This window comes from Microtus ochrogaster, linkage group LG1 (assembly GCF_000317375.1).
Source record: "Microtus ochrogaster isolate Prairie Vole_2 linkage group LG1, MicOch1.0, whole genome shotgun sequence".
NCBI lineage: Eukaryota > Metazoa > Chordata > Mammalia > Rodentia > Cricetidae > Microtus > Microtus ochrogaster.
Window position 1 is genome coordinate 57,080,159 of NC_022027.1, and position 24,018 is coordinate 57,104,176.

The 24,018-nt window shown below is 43.7% G+C and overlaps 1 protein-coding gene across 5 annotated transcripts in view; it reads right to left on the reverse strand.

Annotated features, from left to right (window-relative positions):
• Positions 1 to 4,919: 4,919 nt before the first annotated feature.
• The window catches only part of Evi5 (ecotropic viral integration site 5), a 139,187-nt gene continuing 120,088 nt past the window's right edge, over positions 4,920 to 24,018 (reverse strand). For 4 of the 5 annotated variants that reach the window (XM_005359650.3, XM_013350923.2, XM_013350924.2 and 1 more), the window contains one exon: positions 4,920 to 8,344. In XM_005359650.3, the coding sequence (XP_005359707.2) occupies positions 8,060 to 8,344 (285 nt within the window). In that variant the 3' untranslated portion in view covers positions 4,920 to 8,059. Of the gene's footprint in view, positions 8,345 to 15,076; positions 15,087 to 24,018 lie in introns of all 5 variants that reach the window. The other variant, XM_026785059.1, reaches the window with a different exon arrangement.

Sequence of the window (24,018 nt, forward strand, 5' to 3'; positions counted from 1 at the left end):
TTGTCCCCACACGAGCCTCCTGCCGTGGACTGTCCCCTCGGACTGCGACCCCACACGGGCTTCTTGCTGTGGACTGTGTCCTCGGACTGTGACCCCACACGAGCTTCCTGCCGTGGACTGTCCCCTCGGACTGTGACCCCACACGGGCTTCTTGCTGTGGACTGTCCCCTTTGAACCCACACGAGCCTCCTGCCGTGGACTGTCCCCTCGGACTGCGACCCCACACGGGCTTCCTCCTGTGTATTGTCCCTTCTGTCCCCACACAAGCCTCCTGTCGTGGACTTTCTCCTCGGATCCCAAACAAACCCTTCCTCTTTGGTTGCTTTTGTCAGTTGCTTTTACCAACAAGAAAAGGAACCAACATGGTTGATAGCACCAGCAGAATTTTGTAACAAGGTATTGCTGAAGTCCATGGAGCAGGTGAAAGAGACTTGCTGATTTTGTCAAAAATTCAATAGTGCATGGGGTTTCCTCTTCTTATTAACTTTTAGGTTGGGTTTCGGTCACTTATGCCCCAAAGCATCCAACTACACCCTGGCCATCTCTCAGGAAAGAAATGAACTGAACATATAGGACACAGAACTTAGAATTTATTATAAAGATGAGAAAAAAAGCCACCATTATTAGCTCTAAACATTGGGCAAGCTTTTTAAACCCAGTTCTTTAATTTCCTCAACTCTAAAGTTAAGATAAAGATACTATTGTGAAGATTAAATGATCCAGCACCTTCAAAGCACGGGATGAAGCACACACCTGTAGTACTTGGGAGGCAGATGGGAGAGTTCAAGTTGGAGGCTAGCTTGGGCTACATGGTGAGCACCTGTCTCAAAGAGCCAAAGGGGTAGAGTGAGGGAAAACACCTATCTAAATACAATGTGTTATTCTAGATTAGAGTCTGAGATAGAAAAAATAAAGTCTGGATCTCTGTTAACACCGGTACACATAACAGTGGGCCGTGGTTGTGTTAGAGGGCAGGGCGCTAGTGAAGGTGCCAAGGGGCTGCCCGGATGTAAATAATCACACAGAGACTATATTAATTACATCACTGGCTAATAGCTTATGCATATTTCTAGCTAACTCTTGCATAGAAATTAACCCATTTCTATTAATCTGTGAATTACCATGAGGTTGTGGCCTGTGGCTGGCATCTTTCTCCTCCTGCAGCTACATGGCATCTCTTTGACTCAGCCTATTTTCTCTCTATATCTCTGTTCAGATGTCCTGCCTGGCTTTACTCTAAGTTATTGTCCAAAACAGCTTCTTTAATAACCAATGGTAATAAAACAGAGGGAAATCCCACATCACTTCGGGTTTTATTTTGCCTTCTAAATGTCTCGTTTATAAGCTGACTTTACATTCTAAACACTTGAGTACTTGAGTCTTTTTGGCTCACAGTGAGAAGGTACAGCCCATGGTGGGGAAGGCCAGTGGTTAGGGTCAATACCACCAGCCGGGGACCAAGTGTTCAAACATGTGAGCCCATGGGTACATTTTTATATCCAAGCTGCAGCGTTCTGCCTCTGGCCTCCAAAGCCTCACGGTCGTCTCTTGAAAAATACACTCAACTCAACTTTTAAGATCCCCACAGTAGTTTTTGTTTTTCCCTCCACCCTGCCCTCCAAGACAGGGTTTCCCACACAGCCTTGGCTGACCTGAGACACATACACCGGGCTGGCCGTGAACTTTCAGTGGTCCTCCTACTGCTACTGAAATCACAAGTATGTGCCACTCACTACTCACTGGTAAAAGTCTCCAAAGTACGAACTCGAACACTGTTCAAAATCCCAAGTCTGTTCTGAGAGCCCTGCACTCTCCGCCCTATGGCCTGAAACACACGCGCCTCTGTCTCTTGAGATAGCTCCATCTCAAGATGCCTGTAGCTTCTTCGCCTGGCATCTCCACTGTCCTGGAATCTCTGCTGAAGCTTACCCTTCACCCGCACAGCTTCACAAATTGGCACTGCAGAGCCATCCCTGCTACACACTACCCAGCTGCTTCTGTGGGACCAAGACACACTCTCCCTTAGCCCATCACTCTAGCAACCTGCAGACCTGCAGAACCAGCACCACGCGGATGACAAGTTCTCCTGAGTTTGACATGGCCTGGTGTCTTGGGCCACAATTGCAGTGGCCTTTAAGAACCTGTGCAGCTGAAGTAGGTAACAGATTTCTCAGTGGCCAGGCTGGAGCAAAGGTATTTTGAAGGCTGTTTTCTCAGGTATTCTTTCTAAATAGAAAATTTAAAAATGGGTTTATATTCTCATACCTTCCATTGGTGAAGCCTCACCCTCAAGACACCATTTTCGCCAATATCCATTGTTTCTCTAGTAATTACAGCTTTGCCTACAGCTGCCTTGTCTGCTACTGGGTTTGTGCTCCGTTTGAACAAAACTGCATGTTTCCCACATTGCTCTGCTTCTTCTCCCTTTGTCAATCTAACTAAAACAAGTGAGCAGAGACCTTGCCACAGCCTAAATGCTATGCTGCCTTGGATGAAGCTCCCCAAACAACAATTTAGCCATTAACTTCAATTCACCAATTCAGGACACGGCAACGTGGCCATGTTCTTCTCCAGCATGTCACACAAATGGCCTCTGGCTCAGTCCTGGCTGAGAGTCCTTGCTCCCCTGTGAAGCCTGGAGCCTGGCTGACCTTTCCTGTTCATCTTTTCACTTGCATGCTCATCTTAAGTGTTTCCACAACGGCCAGGGAGGCTCTGCTTACACCCTGCAGCCCCAACCTGTTCACACTCCTGTCAACAAGTCCCACAGTCCTCCTGGTGCCAACTTCCTGTACTTATTACTCACACGCTCTCATGACCAAAATACCCCTCAAGAAGCAACTCAAGGGAAGCAGTGCGTACTGGGCTCATGGCAGGAGCAGACTGGTCCATGGCGGCAGTTCACGTGGTGCTGGTGACTCCTTCACACTCTGGTGGATCAGGGAGCAGAGATTCTGACTCCATAGGACACCATCACAGCCTCAAGCCCTGCCTCTCAGTTTCCTCCAGCAAGGCCTCATTACACACAGGTTATACTACTTTCTAAAACACTACCATTACCCGGGGACCAATCATTCAAACACTTAAGCCTGGGGAGGGGAAATTTCACATCCAAACGCAAACAGGCACATTTCAAGACTGTACAAACATCAGCACTATCTACCCCCAGAACTTTTTCATCATTTCAATTGGCAGCTTTGTAACCACCAGATAATAACCGCCTGGGCTACCCTATATCCTGGTAAAATGTCTACTCCAAAAGGACAGGTCTATCTGGCTACTTCACTACAGTGTTTTCAAGGACCATCTTTTATTGTATAATGTATCAGAACTTCAGCTGTTGGTGTTTCCATGGATACAGCTCCCTTGTAGGCATACATCATGCACACCCAAAATCCATTCAGCTGATGACAGACAGCACTTGCTGCCACCTTTTAGCCAATGCTCCTGCTGTGGGCATTGTGAACATTAAGTGAGTCCTTGCTCCAAGTATTTATTTAGACCTGCTGGGTTACATAGTAACACTATTTAACTCTTCCCAAAAGTGCTGTTCTCCACGGTAGTTATAGCAGTGACTCACAGGCTTTTTTTTTTTTTTCCTACACCACTGCCAATCTTTTACTTTCCCTTTCTTTTAAGGTGGGGTTTGCCTGTTACCCAGGTTTGTCTCAAATCTCAAATTTCTGGGCTGGAACAATCCTCCTGCCTCAGAACCCTGAGAGCTAGGGCAGGCACACACCTCCACACAGATGGGAGATGGTACCTATTGTGGCACACGCATTTTCCTTTCCACTGACTACTAGAAATAGATGCCAATTTTCCCTGTGTCTTCAAGGGGTATGTATGTTCTTATGCTGGAGTCTACTGACTTTCTTCATATGCTGCTAAATTTCTAAGCATTTCTCGACCACAGAGTGACTTTTATTGTCTGTCCTCTGTGACGATGTCTGAAAGCCACGTCCTTAGCATGGCTCCAGGACAGACCTGACTGGATGGTGAGGAAATGATGACAGGGGTAAACACAGACGAGCTAGAGTCCAGAGGACTGGTCCCTGGTGGAGAAACCTCAACACCCTGCAAGCTCAGCATAATTATTATAGACAGCTGAGCAGAGAGGTGGGGTTGTCACATACAGATGAAGGAAGCATGGGCTACGACACACAGACAGATCAGGAACAGTCTCGGTAGGGAAGCCATCTGAGGCCATGAACGGCTGGAGGGAGAAGGCCATGGTGGATGTTTCAGTACACACTATCAGCAGCCACACTTGGGTCTGGAGGAGGAGTTTGACACTTCTGTAAGATGCGCACCACAGAGGAAGGAGCTTTGCCTTGTTCTTGCGGGTCTGAAGGTTTGGGGTCCTCGACAAGGTTGAGCCCATGTCAACTACCCGTTCACTTACTCTAGGCCTCCTCAGCTTCTCATACCTGCAGATATTTTGCCTCCATTGAAGGCATGGGTGCTACTGGCATCCATAGGGTAGAGGCTATGATACTGCAAACATCTTACAGTATGCAGGATGTCCTGCAACAAAATCAGAATCCAAATGCTAACAGTTCCGGTAGAGAAGTCTGGATTATAACTCCTGTAAACTTCATGTATCCTCATGAAGTGCCGGACAGTGCATGGCTGCTTCCGATGCCTTCAATAACCTAAGTTACAGTTGTGATGAAAATGCTGCCACTGATAATTAAAACAAATAACATGTTCAGGAAGGAAACAAGTCTAGACATCTGGCTGTTTCTGAAACTGAAAATATCTCCTGGATGTCACACTCATCGAGACTGCGTGGTACTCTGTATGTAGAGCAGGGGCTTGTGACCCCCACGGAGGAAACAAAGACCACCGCCAGTCTTCTCTGTGGCCAATGTTCTTCAGTAGTACTTTGACATCCCTTCCCTCTCAATAATTTAAGGAAATAAAGTCTTGCAAAATGAGAAATTTTAATTATTTAAAGCAAAGGCACAAGTAAACATTTAGGTTATCATACAGTGTTACAATAAAAAAACCCAAGGGTACAATGAAGTACATTTATAACTGTGCATGTCCAATGTATTACTGTGTTGTCTCTTCTCTGAAGCGAAGAGCTATGCAGATCTACGGGTGTGCTGTAAAAATCTGGGTTTTGAATAGCATCTACCCTACCTCCAACCAGAAATTTTAACTAATTTTAGAATTAAAAAGAAATTAATTTTAAATTATAATTGTTTGTTAATCTAGAGCAGCAAAAACTCTCAGGCTAAAACTCACTGTTTAGTAAGGAAACTGATTCTACAAGGTCAGCCATGGGTGTCTTGGTGCTGTGAAATAGCCACACTTGCCACAAAACATAGTCGATATCCTTAATTTTTAAAAATTTGAACATTATAGTGCATTATGCAAACAACGAACGAGGAACCAATGACCTCTTACGACGCCAGGAATAATATATACTTCAAAAGCAGCAGACATTATTTTCAGTCAAAGGCACTGCCTGGAAATGAACAAGTTGCACTGTGCTCAGGGCTGGGAAAGGTTTCTTCAACATAAATAGCCAGTCAGTTGGAATATGATGTTTCAGTCAGCAAGTGCTGAGTGGCTGCCAACTGGCCAAGCAAAATAAAGACGAACCAAAACAAACAATCCAAATAACAAGAACCAGAGTAGAAGTTGTGTCAAACAAAATCTTTGGTCTCATTTTCCATAAAGAAAATGTATATGCTGATTTTGAAGACGCCAGACCTGGCTGTGGCTCAGGGGTAGAGAGCTTGCCCACCCACTGTGTGTGTGTCCTGGGATTCCATCCCCAGCAGTGGGGAAAGAGTCCTTTCATGTGTCACCTGGAGTGGGAAGGGAGGGTCACTGTCCCAAGAGAGCAGGGTTTCCCTCGTCTGTCATCCTATTTGTTCCCATAAAACGTCTTTCAATTCTTCAAGACATAAAGTTCATCAGTAGAGACACAGTCTAATGCTTCAAAGTGTTGAACAATATACTTACATTAATTTGGACGAAATGGAGTCAGATCAGGGCACAGTATCCTACTGGACGCTAAAACCCAGAAGGATTTATATCTAAGGTCTATGTGAATCAAAAGATAACATCTTACTGTGTTCCCCAGGCCGGTCCTGAGCAGTGGGGACCGCAGATCTGCACCACTGCACCTGTCTGGACTCAAAGCTCTGGAGAGGACATTGCTTCTAATTTTCCACTGTACAAATCACAAGAGCATCAATGAATTAAGGTTTAATGACCAGGGTTCTTTTACACCTAGTTCCAAACCAGAGAGGGTACTAGGAAATTCTCTGAGCTTGTCCATCTTTTGGTGGGGCTTGGAATTGAACACAGGGTCTTGGGCATTTTAGGTAAACACTCTAACTTCCAGGCTACACTTCTAGTCCCACTGAGGTTTCTTGATAAGGGGGTCAAGATAAAAAAGGAGGGCTATAACTCCTCTTATGTCACTGGGCTATTGACGGCCTCTTGGGCTAACAGTAGTCAAGTCTCTGTCAGGTACTCTCAGAGACTTGACTACTGGTGCTGATGAAAACCCAACAGGAGATACTTAGGAAACAGATTGAAATGAAAATTATTGATGTAACATTGCCAGAGAAAAGGGAACTGGAAAACTTGTTAGTTAGACCTCTACAAGTCTAGAGAGAGATCTGAATTAATATCTTAGCTCTGTTAAGTAACTAGCTTGTAATTACAGGTAAATTAAATACTAAAATTTAGTGGGTGTTCTGAAAACAGAAGGCATGTTTCCAGTCCTGTCTGGGAAAGCTTAGCCCATGATGCAGCATAAGGCATTATATAGCTTTAGAAAGTAAACTACTTGTTTCTTCTACTCCATTTTATAAAATATTTTTCTTTGCATATGCAACACTCTGTGCAAAAATGTACTTCCAAACACACTACATTCTATCTTCCTCTATGGCTCAGGTTACTAAAAACTGAGGGTGGAAAACATCCAGTCAACACAGGCCAGCAGCCTCTCCACAGGTGAGTATCATTTCTCAATTTACAAATAACAAGCGTTCAGTTTTCTAGAGAAAAAGTCTAAATAATACAAAGAAACGACTAGGAAGAAAGGGTTCTTATGGCTTATACCCATCAATCAGAAACTAGAGGATTTAAATACTCACAGATCCCCCCCCAGATATATTTGCTGTGCATCTTGGAACTTATTCTAGTGTAAATTACATTAAATAGATTGGCATGAACTAGCATGTGCTATAACCTCTTTGATGGCGGAGTTTATTAGTCACGGATGGAGTCAAGGACTTCACCAGTAGTGTTTGAACAGCGATCAGCCAGGATCCGCTGAGTACAGGCTACCACAGCTGCTCCAACAGTAGTGTCTGGTCCGTGTTTAGTTTCTTTACCCTGCTATTTACAGAAGTCCTGTTAGAATGCTGGCAACGGTCACTGTCAACGTTTGCTCCTCGTGTAAGAGGATGTCCAATGCCGGGCAATACGGATTTATAAATATGTACAAATAATATATCTGCAGCTAGCCTGCTACTATTCTGACACACAGAAGTATGATACACATAAAATGTAGAAACTGAAACAAAAAACTTTCAGAACAGACGATGATTACTTTGTGTTTAGAAATTATACAGAAAAAAAGTTGTGTTTGACAATCTTCAATGACCTACTAACAGAGCTACAATTTTAGTGAAGAAAAAATATCCTCAAAACACAGGTTGAACCACCTCTGTGTTTTGGCTGGATGTCTAGGGGAGCCCCCTTGGAAACAGAATGAGGATACCAATGCGCACTGTGATCAGAGAGGATAGAATATTGCACAAGAGCAGTTTTGTTTAAAGAAAATCCAATTTCCCACAGTTCTGAATTTTAAAATGGTTCTTACATTTAGACATAGCAGTATTTTCTAAATATGAAAAATTAATATTCTGTAATACTGTTAGAACTCCATTTACCAATTAGCATACTCCAGTCTACTGTGGCAATGGAAATTCAGTGAACATTTGGCAGTCATGTGAGGCTGTAAAAGCAGACACATATACACACACAGGACAGAGGGTGGCCCCATCTCGTCTCAGGCTGTCAGTGATGGTCAGACCGTGGTGGAGTAGGACTCTCTCTGTGGGGGCTGCGTTCCCGGCACAGCGCTGTCTTCCGCTTCGCTCTCACTGCCGTCTGCCAAAGCCGGAGCCAGAGACACGGAGCCAGACTTTCCACGCAAAGGAAACGCAAGGCCACTTTCCTGTAAGGGACCATCCACGAACTCTTCGTCTGAGGAGGGGGAGGACTCATCCTCTCCTATCAAATGGCTGACGATGTGGACTCCATCAAACGGTGGCTGGCTGGAGAAGTTCCTCTGGCCTTTTAGACACCTGAGCTGTTGAAAACAAAATCCAGATTACTGGATAGAGTCAAACCAAGGCAAACACAACTTTCCCATGAAAAAGCATATAATTGTGTTCAAGAAAGACAATACTTTGATCTATTTACTTAAAGACGCAATGATTTTGAATGCTTCCTAACATTCTGACTCCGACAGCCTTATGTGCTAGATTTTACTATTCTTGTTCTACTGATTAGGAAATGGAACCTAGGAGGAACCTGCTGAGGTTTCCCAGGCAATAGCAGTTTCAATTCCAACCAAACATTTACTGTACCGAAGGTAAGGAACTCCATGTATACATCATCTGATTTCTACACATCACAGAGAGCCGGGCTGCATTATAAATTATACCATTCTGTCCTTGGCTTATTGTGAGGGAAAGCAGACAGCCCGTCAGTTCACCTGCGTATCAGCTGTACTGATAGGAGCTACGAACCTCAAAACCACACTCTTGACTAGTACACACACCATCTTGAAAGCATGTTACCATAACTCTGTAAATGATAAAATTGAGTCAGAAATTATTAAGTTTTTGAGTCTTGGAGCTGGGGCTAACTCAGTTGGCTGAGTGGTTCCCAGCATACACAAAGCTGTGTGTTCTATCCCCACACCTCATAAACCAGGCTTGGTGGTTCACCTCGTGATCGTGGCGCTGGGAGGTGGGGCAGGAGTAGCAGGGGTTAATGTTATTCTCAGCTACAACAAGCTTGAGGCCAGACTGGAGTGTGAGGCGTCTCCAACTCCGAAAGCCCAGCCTGTGTATCAGCTCTGCTCGAAGGAATGACTGCTTCTCAGGGGTTAGCTCTTCTCCCTTCCAGACCTATGTTCTCTCCCTAGAGATTTTCAGGACTGAGAAGGTAAAAAGCTGTCTGTAGTTTCTATGGATTGGGTCTAAGTCTTGAGTTTAGAGTCAGAAAATTATTAGCTCTTCTGACCCTAAACTATACTCTCCAAAAGCACCTGCCTTTATCAGGTCAGGCGCTGCTCTGCTTAAATCCCATCAAAGCCTCCCCCCCTCCAGCACAAACACCCTACTGTGCAGACACCTGTCCTGTCCTTGAGAATTTATGCTGCAGATATAATGCTAATTTTGACATTCTTTCACTTGTCCTGTATACTGTATCTTTTTTCCCTATTAAAAAAAAGCAGAATTAAGAACAGAAAAAAAAAACCAATTAATTAGCCATCAAATATCTCAAGGGCACGCTACGGCACACTTCACGCCCCTACCCTCAACACTCCTGCCAGCCTTTATCCTCGCTCTCCGTGACAAACTCCTAGTCACTATCTTTCAAATCTTGAGATAAAGGCAACACGAAATGGGCAGGAAACGTTACAAACACTTTCAAAACTAACGGTTCTGAGAGAAAAGCCGTGGCAGCCTCGCCACCCTGCCTCCCAGCTTTCCTGACAAGACTTCCAGGAAGAAGTAAAGACACATTAGCAGGAACCAGGGGTCCCAGGTTCGGTGTAGCCATTACCTGGTCCCTGCCCTCAGCAAGAGAAGAAGAATATACAGGAGAGGGACAATGAAACTCAAGTAACGTGTGGCCCCTTGGGAACCTAGCTAAACTCAGCACCAAATCTTCAGCAGAAAGGTACAGAATATCACAACTCCTCGGGGTGTGCGACCCGAGGCCATATCACAACCGCCATGCTCTGATGCAACATCCCATCGCCATTTTGCAACACATGATTTATAGCTGTGATGCTGAGTTCAGTCAGTTAATCTCTTCCTTTCCCTCTTCTTCCCCAGATCCCTCTGAGGACATACTATGGAGCACGTGTCTCCCTTCTTCCTGGCTGTTACAGATGAGGGGCGCGGCAGAAGAACCACAACTTCTCAGTTGTTTGGAAAGCTGTGGTTTTCCTTTGCTCTAACAAAATGTAAACTACAGAAAATTAACTATGGGCTGAGGACTCAGTTTCTTAAAATGAAAGGTGATATCTACTGACTCTGTGGATGCTGCTGACACAACAAAGCAGAGCCATGCTTTGGTTGCACAAAGAAACAAAGAAAGGAGCCGGGCGGTGGTGGCGCACGCCTTTAATCCCAGCACTCGGAAGGCAGAGGCAGGCGGATCTCTGTGAGTTCGAGACCAGCCTGGTTTACAGAGCTAGTGCCAGGACAGGCTCCAAAGCCACAGAGAAACCCTGTCTCGAAAAACCAAAAAAAAAAAAAAAAAAAAAAAAAAAAAAAAAAAAAAAGAAACAAAGAAAGGTAAGGGAAGGTGTCCTAGGACTGAAGCTGCCCTCACCTATCTCTGGACTAAGAAATGGGCACACTGGGTTATTATGAAGAAGGCCCCAGTGGGGACTGTAAGTGGGCCCCGGAGCAGGGAATTCTGGGGTATTGAGTTTACTTTCAAAAGGGCTGCATATGCCCAAATCCACTTGGAGGCTTCCTGTCAAGGGGCTTGGGTAGAAGGTCAACACTAGGCCTTCTGCAGTACAGAGGCCCTGGTCTTCTGTTGTAAACACAGTACTTGTAACCATCTTCATCAGACTCTCAGTAGCTAACTATATTTCATAGACTATCACCCTTCCCAAGAAAATGATCTTTAGTGTTTGATAGAAAGGGAGACCCCTCCCATCTAAGGAACTAAAATCCTGGAATGTGTTTTCCCTGCAAATGTCCCAGGAGAGCCTGACATGTTCAAGGTGTGAGAATGGCTGTAGAGTTCTGGAGGCGGGGTTCACTCTTCTTGTCGACTCTAGAGGAAGTCCTGGGTGCCTTGCCCTGGCTGACACCTCATTGGGCACCACCTTGCAGAGCACAGGCAGGCTGTGGTGAGCTAACCATCCCCTGGAGGTGGGTCCCACAGCATTCTGTTTAAAGCAGCTATGGCTGTCTCCGTTGTGGACATAGGCAGGGCTTGGGGTTGAATGTCCAAGTGAATAACTGCTGATGCTCACCTTAAGCTAAACACTGATGCTCTTAGCCACAGTTGATGGATAGATATTCTTCAGATTTTTCAAAGACTAAAGAATCTGGCATTTAAAATGTTTTAAGAACTTAGGACTTTTCATGACAATGAGACACATCTGCTCCTGGCAGCACCAATTACTTCAAGAGGAAGATGGGCATTGAAGAGTCTCCTTATGGAGTTTGTTAGCCATTAGGGCAAGAAACTGCTCTTGCCTGGACTGCTTGATGGTATGTGGTATGAACTGGACATGCAGGACCCAGAAAAATGACTGCTGAAGTTTCCTAAAGAAGGTGAGACAGTCCTTCAGGTTCCTGCTTCATCTTCTGCAGGACACAGAAGAAAGTAACTGACAAACTGCCAATATAGGTGGAACTGTCTTTGAAATTTCCTGCTTCATGGAAAAGTCTCCTGGATACTATGAGCCTCTAGGCTGAAGATTACAGAAGAACATTGGGTGACTGTCCAGGCAGTGAGACATCTCTGTCAATTCTAGAGTTTTGGAAGTTGCTTACAATGCACCTCCTGTTTACTTAGGTAATATTATATCCTTCTGGAGTCTTTGGTGGAGTCGAAGAATAGACAGTTATAGTTATAGTAGTTATGATAAAATGTAGATATAAATATTGCAATTGTAATTCTCACTTGAGACCTGTTTTATATAATTTTACTATGCTAAAGTTAAAAACCTTCCTTTTTATTTAAACAGAAAAGGAGAAATGGTGTGGGAAGTCCTTCTGTATATGTGTTGCTTCTATTGATTAATAAAGAAGCTGCTTTCGGCCAATGGCTTAAGAGAATATAGCCATGCGGGAAAGATATAAATAGAGAGAGAGAGCAGGTGGAGTCAAGGAGATGCCATGTAGCTGCCAGAGGGGAAAGACGCAAGCTGTCAGTTGGAACCTTGCTGGTAGACCACAAACCTCATAGTGAAATATAAAATAATAGAAATGGGGTTAATTCTAGATGTAAGAGCTAGCTAGCAATATGCTTAAGCTAATAGGCCAAGCAGTGATTTAATTAATACAGTTTTTGTGTTGTTATTTCGGGTCTGAGCTGCAGGAACAAACAAGTGGCTTCCTTCTACAGGAGAGAGAGAGTCCAGTGAGATTTGCTATGAAAAGAGGCACCATGTCTCAAATTCTAAACGAAGGAACCCATTCCTGAAGTCTTGAGACCCCAGAAGATGAGTCTCGAAAGATCAACCTCCCAAGGTCAGGGTCAACAGGGATGGCTCCACTTCCTCTTGGTTTTTTCATTCCTCTTTTTTTTTAATTGAAAATATTTTTTTTTCAAACAGTATTTTCTTTTCTTATTTTGTTTTGATTTTACACAAGGTTCTTTGTGTAACAGTCATGGCTGCCCTAGAACTCACTCTGTAGACCAGACTGGCCTCGAACTCACAGAGATCCTTCTACCTCTGCCTCAAGACGTGCATAACCACTGCCTGGCTCTCACACAATGCTTTCTGATCATGGTTTCCCTCCCCCAACTTCTCCAGATGCCCCCATCCACACAGTTCCAGTCCTTCTTTCTTTCTCTAGAAAACAAATAAGCAGACAAAAAGCAAGCAAAACAGATTTAAAAAAAAAATAGAGGGGCTAGAGAGATGGCTCAGCAGTTAAGAGCACTGACTGCTCTGCCAGAGGTCCTGAGTTCAATTCCCAGCAACCACATGGTGGCTCACAACCATCTGTAATGAGATCTGTTGCCTTCTTCTGGCCTACAGGCAGGATACTGTATAAATAAACAAACAAATAAATAAATCATTAAAAAAATAGAAAGCTTAAGAAACACATACAAACACAAAATCAGAAGCCATAATAAACAAGCAAAAGATCACTAGACAAAAAAAGTCCAAACAAATCAAATGAGATAAGAAGTCTACAAAAATTCCACTGAGTTCATTTTGTGCTGGCCACCAACAGCTGGGCAAGCACCCTTAAGTGTGGTTAATCTTCCCAGTGAGAATCCTCTGGAGGTAGCGACATCAGGCTGCCTCCTGGGAGGGGTGGAAGCTTATGTCCACCTCCCTCCTCTAAGGGATCCTGTCTGGTTGGACCTGTGCATATTCCTCAGTCTTAAAAGTGGAACAGTCAAATGTAAAGTCAACATCTAAGAGAAGCAGGACAAAAAAGCAAGATGGGGAAGGCCACTATCTGGTGAAAAGATAGCTACACACCTATAGCACACTGAACAGTCATTTCATTCTCGTGAGGACACGATCTACTTAAAAAGAAGCTGCCAGGTAACTGCCAAGATGGACTGTATACGCCTTTAGTTTTATTATAAAATTATAAACTTACTATATAAATAAACAAAAGACAAGTTAGAAAAGAAAGCAATTCATGTTCCATAATCCGGAGACAAATAGTAACACTGTACCTTATCTTTTGAACTAAGTCACTGCATGCAGGACCTGACAGCCTGCTCCCCACTTGCTAGCAAACCTCCACACTCCTGGTCTCATCTTCGGTGGTTGAGTGGTACCTCATTTAGGAGAGCATCACGATCCCCCTAACCAATCCTCCTACTGGGGAATTTCGAACCTTTCTCCCAACTTTAAGGAGCCACAAGGACTTCTGAGCACACACCTCTCAGAGCCTGGTTTGTTCTTTATAACTTCTATCGAGAGGTGTGAAATCCAGCACAATGGTTCTATCATTCTTAAGAAAAGTCCACACCCTCAGCACCACCTGGAGATTTCCTTCTGGTTTCACCTAACGACTGACTGGCTGAAGATGATCATAAACTCTCCCCTTCTTCCTCCCTCCTTTTCCCAGCCCACACGGGCACACCTTAGGCCTTTAATAAGAACACAGCACTGAGGCCTAAGGAGATGGTTCAGCAGGTAAGGTGCGTGCTGGCCAAGAGGGAGGCTCTGACATCACCCCAGTGCCCACATGAAAGCCACGTGTGGTAGAGCACATCCACAGTCCACGTGTAAGTGGGCGGGGGCGGGGTACAGACAGGGGGTCTAACAGAACCACTGAGCTCCAGGCTCCATTAGAGACCCTGTCTCAAGAAATCAAGTACAGGAGCCTAGAGAGACGATTTGGTGGTTAAGAACACTTGGTTCCCAACACCCTCTTAGGGCCTCCATGGCACGAGGCGTGCACATAATGTACATATATGTAGAATAAAGACTCATACATTTAAGATAAAATATACAAAAAATACTAAATATTTAAATATGCTTAAAACTGACTTGCAACTTGATCTTCGACAGCACTAAGACAGACTAGCCAGGGAAGCTACTGCTCACAAGCAGCCCAACTGAAAAAACAACAAATAAAACCACTCACTAGCCAAGGGCATGGCACAATAGAGAGAACCTGTCTCAAACAAAAACTAAAAAGCTTCATTTATTCATCCAGCTACTGAGGACTGAACCGAGGACCTTGTGCATGGTCGAGAACAGCATCTCTGATGCTGGAGGTCTCTAGAAAAGCATGCAGTAACAGCTGCTGAACACATCTATAGGTAAGTCTGATGCTGGAGGACTCTAGAAAAGCATGCAGTAACAGCTGCTGAACGTATATTTTATCTCTATCATTACTCCTTAGACTGCAGGAATGATTTTAAAAATCAGTTGAGCACTCAGCTTTCTGATTCAGTGTAAGACAATACACAATGCCCACAGCAGCACTGAAAAGCTGGTGGCCCTGACCACATTCATTCATTCATTCATTCATTCATTCATTCATTCATTCATTCGTTCACCCTTTTACATGTCAGATGCCAGTCTCAGCACGCAGCCAGGTGAGCACTGACCGGGGTCACGGGCGCTGGTTCTTACCTGCTGTGGACTGCATCACCATGTTGTGCATTAAGAAACAGAGTAGAACAAAGTAAGACCATGTAGAATGTAGGTAAATAGCACTTACGGCACTGAGTATACTTACCACTTTAAAAATTACTAACACTTTAGCCTTGTATTAACAATAAAGAGATCAGAATTCATGATTTCTCTGTCAGCAGGAAACCCCAACTATTTGCAATTGGCAAAGGAGAGTGGTAAGATATGTAGCCAGCAAATATTATGGCATAAAATGCTTATAGTTAATAAGAAAACAGGAAACCGTTATGCTCATAGTCTGAGGAATGAAGGCTGTGACAGGAAACAGCGAGTTTCTAACTGTGTGATGGTGAATTCAAACACAGAAGCTATGGGATCACTGCAGCTATTTCACACTGAAATCACCACCAAGATTTCAGAGTGGGAGGGCTTTAGAGATGGGCGCTTTGGAGTCCACAGGGCTGCAGTCATCATGCGTGTGTAGCGTGTGAAAGGTATCCTCCGTCTACTCTAGAAACTAAACTACTGTACGTCAAGACAAATTTCTGTCCTAATTTCAGAGTCTTTTTTTTTTTCCTTCTTTTTTTCAGACAGGGTTTCTTTGAAGTTTTGGAGTAGACCAGGCTGGCCCTGAACTCACAGAGACCGCCTGCCCCTGCCTCCCGAGTGTTGGGATTAAAGGCGTGCGCCACCACCGCCCAGCCTAATTTCAGAGTCCTGAAGCCTCTAAATATAGATCACTACTAAATAGTAGAAAAATCTGTGCTGAGAAAATGATCATCTGGGCAAGCGTCCACAGGGTCAGAGGAGATAGCGTGTTCTCCGCGTGTTTGTTTTCTTCTAGGCATGCTGTAGGGTGTCATTAACTTGTCAAAGGTCGGGTTCATTTTCACACTCAATTTTAAAGAAGCACAAGTGATAATTTCCCAATTTTGACATCTGAACAAAGGGATTCACACAATTAGAAAGACATTAATAAGAATATATTTACATGGCACATTATAGATAAAGATGCATATTACTTCAAGTTAAAATACCTTTCCTCCTGTGTGTGAACAGAGATTGCATGATGCAGACAAGTACCACATTCTGAGATTCAAAAAAGAGGAAAAAGCACCGGGTATTCTGAAAGACCATCAATCCACAACAAAGTGGAAAAAGCCATCCACACACCAAAAAACCCCCAACCAAATGAACTTTGATCACTACTAGAGCAGGTCTTGCCAAGGTGAGTCATGTGACAGAGTGAGCTGCAGAACAGTGGCAGCAAGTTTCCAAGACTGAGTCACATCAGGTCGTGAAGCTGCACCTGACACTTGTGCTTGTGTGTCCATGTCTGTAAGAGAAGCACTGCTGCAGGAACATACCACCAAGAACTGTTCGTTACACTTCTTGTTAGAAGAGCAGGAGAGGCCAACAGTCACACAGATTGCTAAACTATATACACCCCCCCCCCCAGTTTGGTCAATAATTTGTTTTGTTTTTCAAGACATGACTTCTCTGTGTAACAGCTCTGGCTGTCCTGAACTCACTGTGTAGATCAGGCTGGCCTTGAACTCAGAAATTAGCTAAAAGGCCTGTGCCACCACCATCTGGCCTAAATTCTTTATACTTCTAATAGTTTATCCAGATTTCAGAATTTAAAACAGATGAAAATGGAAAATGACATGCTATATTTTCTGCCTTTTTTTTTTTTTTTTTTACCAGCAATGCCAAGCTGAGGATGATTTTTTTTTTTTTTTTTTTACCAGCAATGCCAAGCTGAGGATGACCCTAACCCTTATCTTCCCATCTCTCCCCAGCTGGCACTGGAATTACAACTGTATGTACCACCAGGTTCAAAATTTTCTTAATTATCAGTTTCTTTAAAAAGTTGTATTATAGCCAGGTGTTGTGATGCACACCTTTAATCCCAGCACTCAGAAGGCAGAGGCAGGCAGATCTCTGTGAGTTCAAAACCAGCCTGCCCTACAGAATGAGTTCCAAGACAGATAGGGCTATACAAAGAAACCCTCTCTCAAGAAAACCAAAGGGGGAAAAAGCTGTATTATAACTAGCAACAAACACCCAAACCAAAAGATTTCCAGAGAACTCAAACAGGAAACCAACAAAAGTGATCATCTTGAGGTCATGACTTCTTAATCATTGTGAACCAAGACCCTAACATGCAGGACTCAGTAGCAAGTTAGAACACTAAGACACTTCAGAGACACTCTTAAGTTAAAGCTTAGGAAGGAATTAGCATAAGTCATTAAAAACATCGAACATTCAAGAAACTGGAGATTATGTAAAAATGTATGAAATGAAATCATTTATTCACACTCAGAAGCAGTGAAGAGTTGTGCACCAACATGTGTAAAGAGAAGAAAATTTGAAGTTGGAAAACCCGATCCTGCCTATTTGCTTCCAGAACAGGAGGAAGGAGAGCCATGTAGAGAGACTCTGACGGCCACACATAGGAAGGTGTACGCAGTCCTGTGGGCAGGAAGGGAGACTACCACTGAGCGGTCTTCCCGGCAGCTGATGGATCCTGACAAAACTGAAACCATTAGCAATACTGAGACAGCATCTACAGCCAGTGGTGATGAGGGCTGGAATGTATGAGGGCCTATGTAAATTTATGACCAATCACAGGAAATAAATCACTTCACACTTGTCTACTCTGAACTTTAAGGCTAGATCAAAGTACCACCAACATTTCATCTGATTTAACCTTTAGCTGAGGCATTAAAAACACCCCACTGTTAGAAGATGCCCTCATGGAGCTTCTCTGTTCTACTTGGATCGAACTATGTTAACAGAAATTGCTAAAGCTATATGATGGTTTTATCAATCAGTCCACCAAATCAAGCCAACATGCTCCAACAAACACTACAGATGCTTAAGAAGAGAACAAACAAGGCTCCTGCAGTCAGAGATCTCGTGTCTGGAGGACGTCAGGTGTCATATCAGTGTACAACAATCACAGGAGAAGCCAAGGAGGAAGCAGGATGATGATGCCTGAGCTGGGTCTTTATGGATAAGCAGGTGTTAAAAGGGACTCCATACAGGTGGCCTGAGAAAGTACTACGTACTGAGAAACTACACAGTTTTGTGGGGCTGGGTCTAGGTCTTGAGAGACAAAACAAGAGAAGCAGGGACTAAACTAGGAAGAATCTCAATTTAGGATGAAGAATGACCTGACCAAAGTGATGAGGAGCCATGGAAGCAGGCAAAAGTTAGGAGCATGGGGGTGGGAATGGGGTAGGGGGAAGGGGAGATGGGGAGAGAGAAGGGAAAAGGGGAGGGTTGGGGAGAGCTTGGGGGAGTGGGATGGTTGAGATGGAGGAAGGGTGGATATGGGAGCAGGGAAGAAGATATCTACATTAAGGGAGCCATTTGGGGGCTGGCAAGAGGCTTGGCTCTAGAGGGGATCCCAGGTGTCCATATGGATGTCCCCAGCTAGGACCCTGGGCAGCGGAGAAGAGGGTGCCTGAACTGGCCTTGTCCTGTAGTCAGTCTGATAACTATCTTGAATATCACCATAGAACTTTCATCTGGCAACAGATGGAGACAGAGACAGAGACCCACATCGGAGCAGAGGACTGAGCTCCCAAGGTCCAGTTGAAGAGCAGAAGGAGGGAGAATATGAGCAAGGATGTCAGGATCACGAGGGGTCGGTCCACCCACTGAGACAGTGTGCCTGAGCTAATGGGAGCTCACCAAATCCAGCTGGACTGGGACTGAAAGAGCATAGGATCAAACTGGACCCTCTGAATGTGGCTGACAATGGGGGCAGACTGAGAAGCCAATGACAACAGCTGGGATTTGTCTCTACTGCATGTACTGGCTTTTTGGGATCCTATTCTATTTGGATGCAAACCTTCCTAAGCCTGAATGGAGGGGGGAGGGCCTTGGACTTCCCATAGGGCAGGGTACCTTGTCCTCTCTCAGGACTGGAGGGGGAGGGGAGAGGATGTGTGCGGGAGCGGGAGGGAAGTAGGAGGAGGGGAGGAAGTGAAAATTTTGATAGGTATTATTTATAAAGTAATAAAAAAATTTAAAAAATAATCTAGAAAGTCAGGTACAAGACAAATTCAACAGAAGACAGCCTAAAAACCATTCTAGAGATAAAGCTGCTCTACTTTAACAAAAATGCTTAAAAAACACATTTAAAAGCCAGAAATCATATATCTGATAATAGTAGTATACTTAAAACATAAAAACACTGAAAACCCAATTTTGAAAAAAAAAAAAAACCACCCCCCCCAAACAAACAAACAAAAAAAAAAAGGTTTCAGAATGGGAAACAGACATTTCCCTAAAGATATAAATGGTCAACTGGGCTTTTTAAAGATGGTCCACTTCTGTGAGTCATGCAAGGAATGCCAACAAGAACCACCATGAATCTCATCACCTGAGAGACCAAGGGAGATTGTGAGTTAAGGCCTCTAGTCTTCATAGTTGGCAGGATGGCCTCGCCACAAAGACAGACCAGGTGTTAACCAGAGATCAGAAGCCCCACAGACATCCTGCCGGACAACAACTGTCACAGCTGCTTTGGAAGACAGTATGGCATTGCCTCAGCTGGGGAATGTGGAATTGACTTATGTATGACCCAACAAATCTACTATTAAGTATATACTCAAATGTAAAGGTTCATACAGAAGTCTGCATGTGAATATTTACAGTAGCACTATTCATGAAAGTCAGAATGGGAATAAGCCAATGTTTATCAACTAGTCAATGAATAATTGTGGCATATTCACAGTTTTGGATATTAGAGAATACAAAAGAAGGAAACAGAGACATCTAGTATGATATGAATAACTCTTGAAAACATTACGCTAAGTAGAAGAAGCTAGTTACATAAGGCCAAATATTACATGTTTCTATTTATATTACATGTCCAGGATCAAGGAACCTCTTAGAGACAGAAAGGGGATCAGCGATTGCCCAAGGGGAGGGGAAAGTGTTTTGGAGGTAAAGCAATGACTGCTGATGATCACAGGGCTTCTTTCTAGAGTGCCAAAAGAATTCCAGAACTCACTATAAACCGTACATGGGTAAACTTGAGCACACACGACTACCTTGATAAAATGATTACTTATACAAAACCAGGTAGTCATTCTGTATGTAGGACTCAAACAGTTACTGACAGGTTGAAAATAAGTAACTCTACTTGGAGAGTAACTTCCAACTGATAAAAATCACCAACAATGTAAACCTTCTCCATGCAGTTCTGCCCTCCATAAGAAAACAAAAACAATGGCTAGCTAGCTCCTTCAGCTTCATCTTAAAAAGAAAGGAAATGCCACAATAAAAGCTTAATTATATATTCTTAATACCTCAGCCTAAACCATTAAGCATAATGTATTTTATTATTATAAAACCTCATGAATGACTTGTAGTGCTCACTTCCTCGGGAGCTGTAAGACATCACCATCCTCCCCCTCCTCCCAGCTAGGTCAGCGTGGACTCCTCTCCACCCTGAGACTTGCCGGCTGCTCAGTGAAGATTGGGCACTTGCAAACCACATGACCTCACGAGCACTATCTTATCACAGCACAGGTTCCTCACGCTGACCACAACTTAAATCAGACAGGCAGCAGGGCAACATCAAGTCTGTGATGCAGACACTGGCAGACATTTCCAGCTGTTCTGTTCGTGGGGAGAGAAAATCTGATTATCTCACGCCCAACTGCATCTGTGAGATACTGTCCATGAAAAGCACATGATTTACTGCCTTAGAGACCTCAGCCACAGCTGAAAACTCTGTGCTTAGTAAATCTGAGAGCCAGCAGTTCTGCTTTTATCAAAGCTCCTTTAACCAATACTTAGTAAGTATTCCTAATTTGCAAAAAAAAAAAAAAGCTAGCACTGTGTACTTATTTTTTAAAAGTAATAAATAAAAATTAAGTTACTCGCTGGGCATGGAAGTATATACCTTTAATCCTAGTACTAGAAGGACAAAGGCAAGCAGATCACCATAAATTCAAAATCTAAAAGAAAACAAAATTCTAAAATGACTAACCATATTCCAAAATCAAAGTTCAAGAAACTAGCCCTCTTAATCTAAGAATATGCAGCATGAAAAGTAAGTGTCAAAATAAAAATACATAAACATTGAAAAAAATTTAAGATGGGGGCTGGAGAGAAGGCTCAGTGGTTAAGAGCATTGGCTGCTCTTCCAGAGGACCTGGGTTCAGTCCCCAGCACCCACATGGCAGCTCACAACTGTAACTCCAGTTCCAGGGAATCCAACAAACAGAAATATATGCAGACAAAATACCAATGCATATAGATAAAGTAAACACTAAAATTGTTTTTGAAAAGGAAAGTGTCAAGTGATAGGTTGTTGGGTAATAGTAATAGAACAGCATCTCAATCGAATTTAAAACAAACTGGCTCTGAGACTCTGAAACTCACACTATAGACCAAGATCTCTGGCTTGTGGATCAGTGAAAGGAAAGAGTGGGAACCGTCAGCTTTTAAATGGAAGACATCACTTAAAAACGAGCATGAAGTATAGAACTGGAGCCCCAAAGAGGCAGGAGATGCCTACCCTGTGGCTTATCTTTACTACTCCTTACCAAGCTGAACGAAGCCCTAAGTGCGTCCTGTGAGTGTCACTCAATGCTGGTGCTAGAATCGTGAAGATGCACACGCAAATGAGACGCTGTGCTAAGAGCAGGCAACCGCATGGTCTCCTTAGGAGTGCTGAAGGGCTCTCCCACCCTCTGTGAGGAATACACCTCCATAGAGCTCACAGTAAGCTGTTTTCCTACAAAAAATACTGCCACTTGCTTTTACTTTTTGTAACGTAGGCAGTCTTTTTTTTTTTTTCCTTTTTTTAAATTTTGAGATAGGCTTCACGCTGCAGCCCATGCTGGCCTGGTGCTCCTGGCAATCCTGCTTCACTCTCAGGTGCTAGAATCACAGACATGAGCCACTGCACCCAACCTTCTAAGCGACATGCCTCAGTTTCTTCTATTTTTTTTCTTGAGATAGAATCTTACTTGTAGTTCTGGCTGGCTTCTGACTCACAGTGATCCTGCTGCCTCAGCCCCGAGCACTGGAGTTACATATAAGTCATCACGCTGCCTCAGGGTTTGTAACCCTTATACGGTCATCTAACTGTCATGGATAATATAGGACTATCTCTTAAGATGTCTCATGTAGCATGAAATACCACTTAGACACTCACGAACCCAGAAATGACCGACTAATGAAGGCTACGGGGGAAAGATGGGTACAGGGAGGGGAGACCCAACACTGGAACCTGCTTGAGAGAATTCCCATTGGCCAAGTTCACATTGGGAAGAGTGTGATCTCCAAGAGCAGTGGTCCTGAAAATGAGTTCCTACTACAGTGGCAGGGCTCTCAGAAGCCAGAGGACGTACAAAGCAGAGAGGCTCTTTCTCCATCAGTGTCCACGTTAGGCCAACTCTGAGCCTCACGGGACTATGCACAGCCAGGGACAGCAGCGAGAACTCAACATTCCAGTCACTGCACTTCACTCACCTGCTCTGTGGCCAGGGTGCTATGTCTTTGGAAGAGATGTACTTGACCTTATAAATCTAAGTATTGGATCCAAACCCCATAGTCTATAAATTGGTCTCTTGCTCCGATTTTATTCTATTGATTTCTTAAAATTTTTTAAAAGATTTATTCTATTTTATATGTATGAGTTTTTTGCATGTATGTGCACCATGTGCATGCCTTATGTCCTCAGAGTCAGGAGAGTGCTGGGATCCCGAGGCTGAAGGAACAGATTATAAGCTACTGTGGTGGTAGGAACTGAACCAGGTCCTCTGAAAGACCAACCAGTGCTCTGAATCCCTGTGCCATCTCTCCAGACTGTTCCTAGATATCCTCAGCAAATCTGTGTATTCCCAAGAACTCTTCTTGCTTTCTCTAAGTTTTGGCTTCTTTCCTCTTGTTTTTTTATTTTGAGTTTTAAGCAGGGTTCAGATCATCTCAGCCCCACCCACCAGGGCTAATTTTTTAAAATTCTTATGAATTAACACCAGTTTCTAATGAGAGCAATACCACAGATGCACACACTTCATTAAGAAGGTAAAAGTACCTGTAACCAACAGCATACACAGGACTGGACAGACCTTTTCATACAGTAGAACACAAGCCTGAATATGGGCTAAGACAAGGCAGCCTGTGTAGAATTAATAGTATTCCCTGAATGTGGCAAATTATGCTATTTTTTGAGGTAGGGAATGAAGAGAAAGATATACAGCCCTGTACACGGGGAAAAAAAACAACTACGTAGCAGAAGTTTGGGCTCTTCAGAGAACAGATTCAGCTGTTAGACTAATGTCTGCGGCTGTGTGGTCACTTGTTAGCAGCAGGTACGTGTGAGCTGGAGACTGCTCCCATCCACTCCTGCTTCTGAAAACAGCAGCGGCCTTGGTCTAGAAGACACTTATCTCTAAAATTTTAGGGTGCACCACCAAAACCTGAGGAGCAGGCAAGGTCAAGGGAATAATTTCCCGGTTTCGGATGAGATGAAAATCCAAACTTCGCAGAAGAAGGGAAGGAATACAAGATAAAACCACATCTCTGCTCTCGGGATATAATGTGCCCGAGAGAAGTGGCTCGTTTTCACTCAAACAGGAACAATCACACGTATCATCAGGGTTAGAGGAGTGGGATGCTATAGGTGAAGCCCTTTGCAGGGACATGAATTTGGTCTCATATCAACAACTGTGTAATTATAAGTAAGTTCCTTAAGTCTTTGACCCTAATTTCTTTACATATCTAGTAAAACTCTACATAAATTTTAAAAATATTTCAGACCTAAAAATACACGACTCTTAAGTCTTGGCTGTTAGTGCTGCCATAGTGTGGGTCTGGTGCTAGGCTGAGAATGGAGTGCTGATATGGTCCTTAGTGAGCACTCTCTCTCTCTCTCTCTCTCTCTCTCTCTCTCTCTCTCTCTCTCTCTC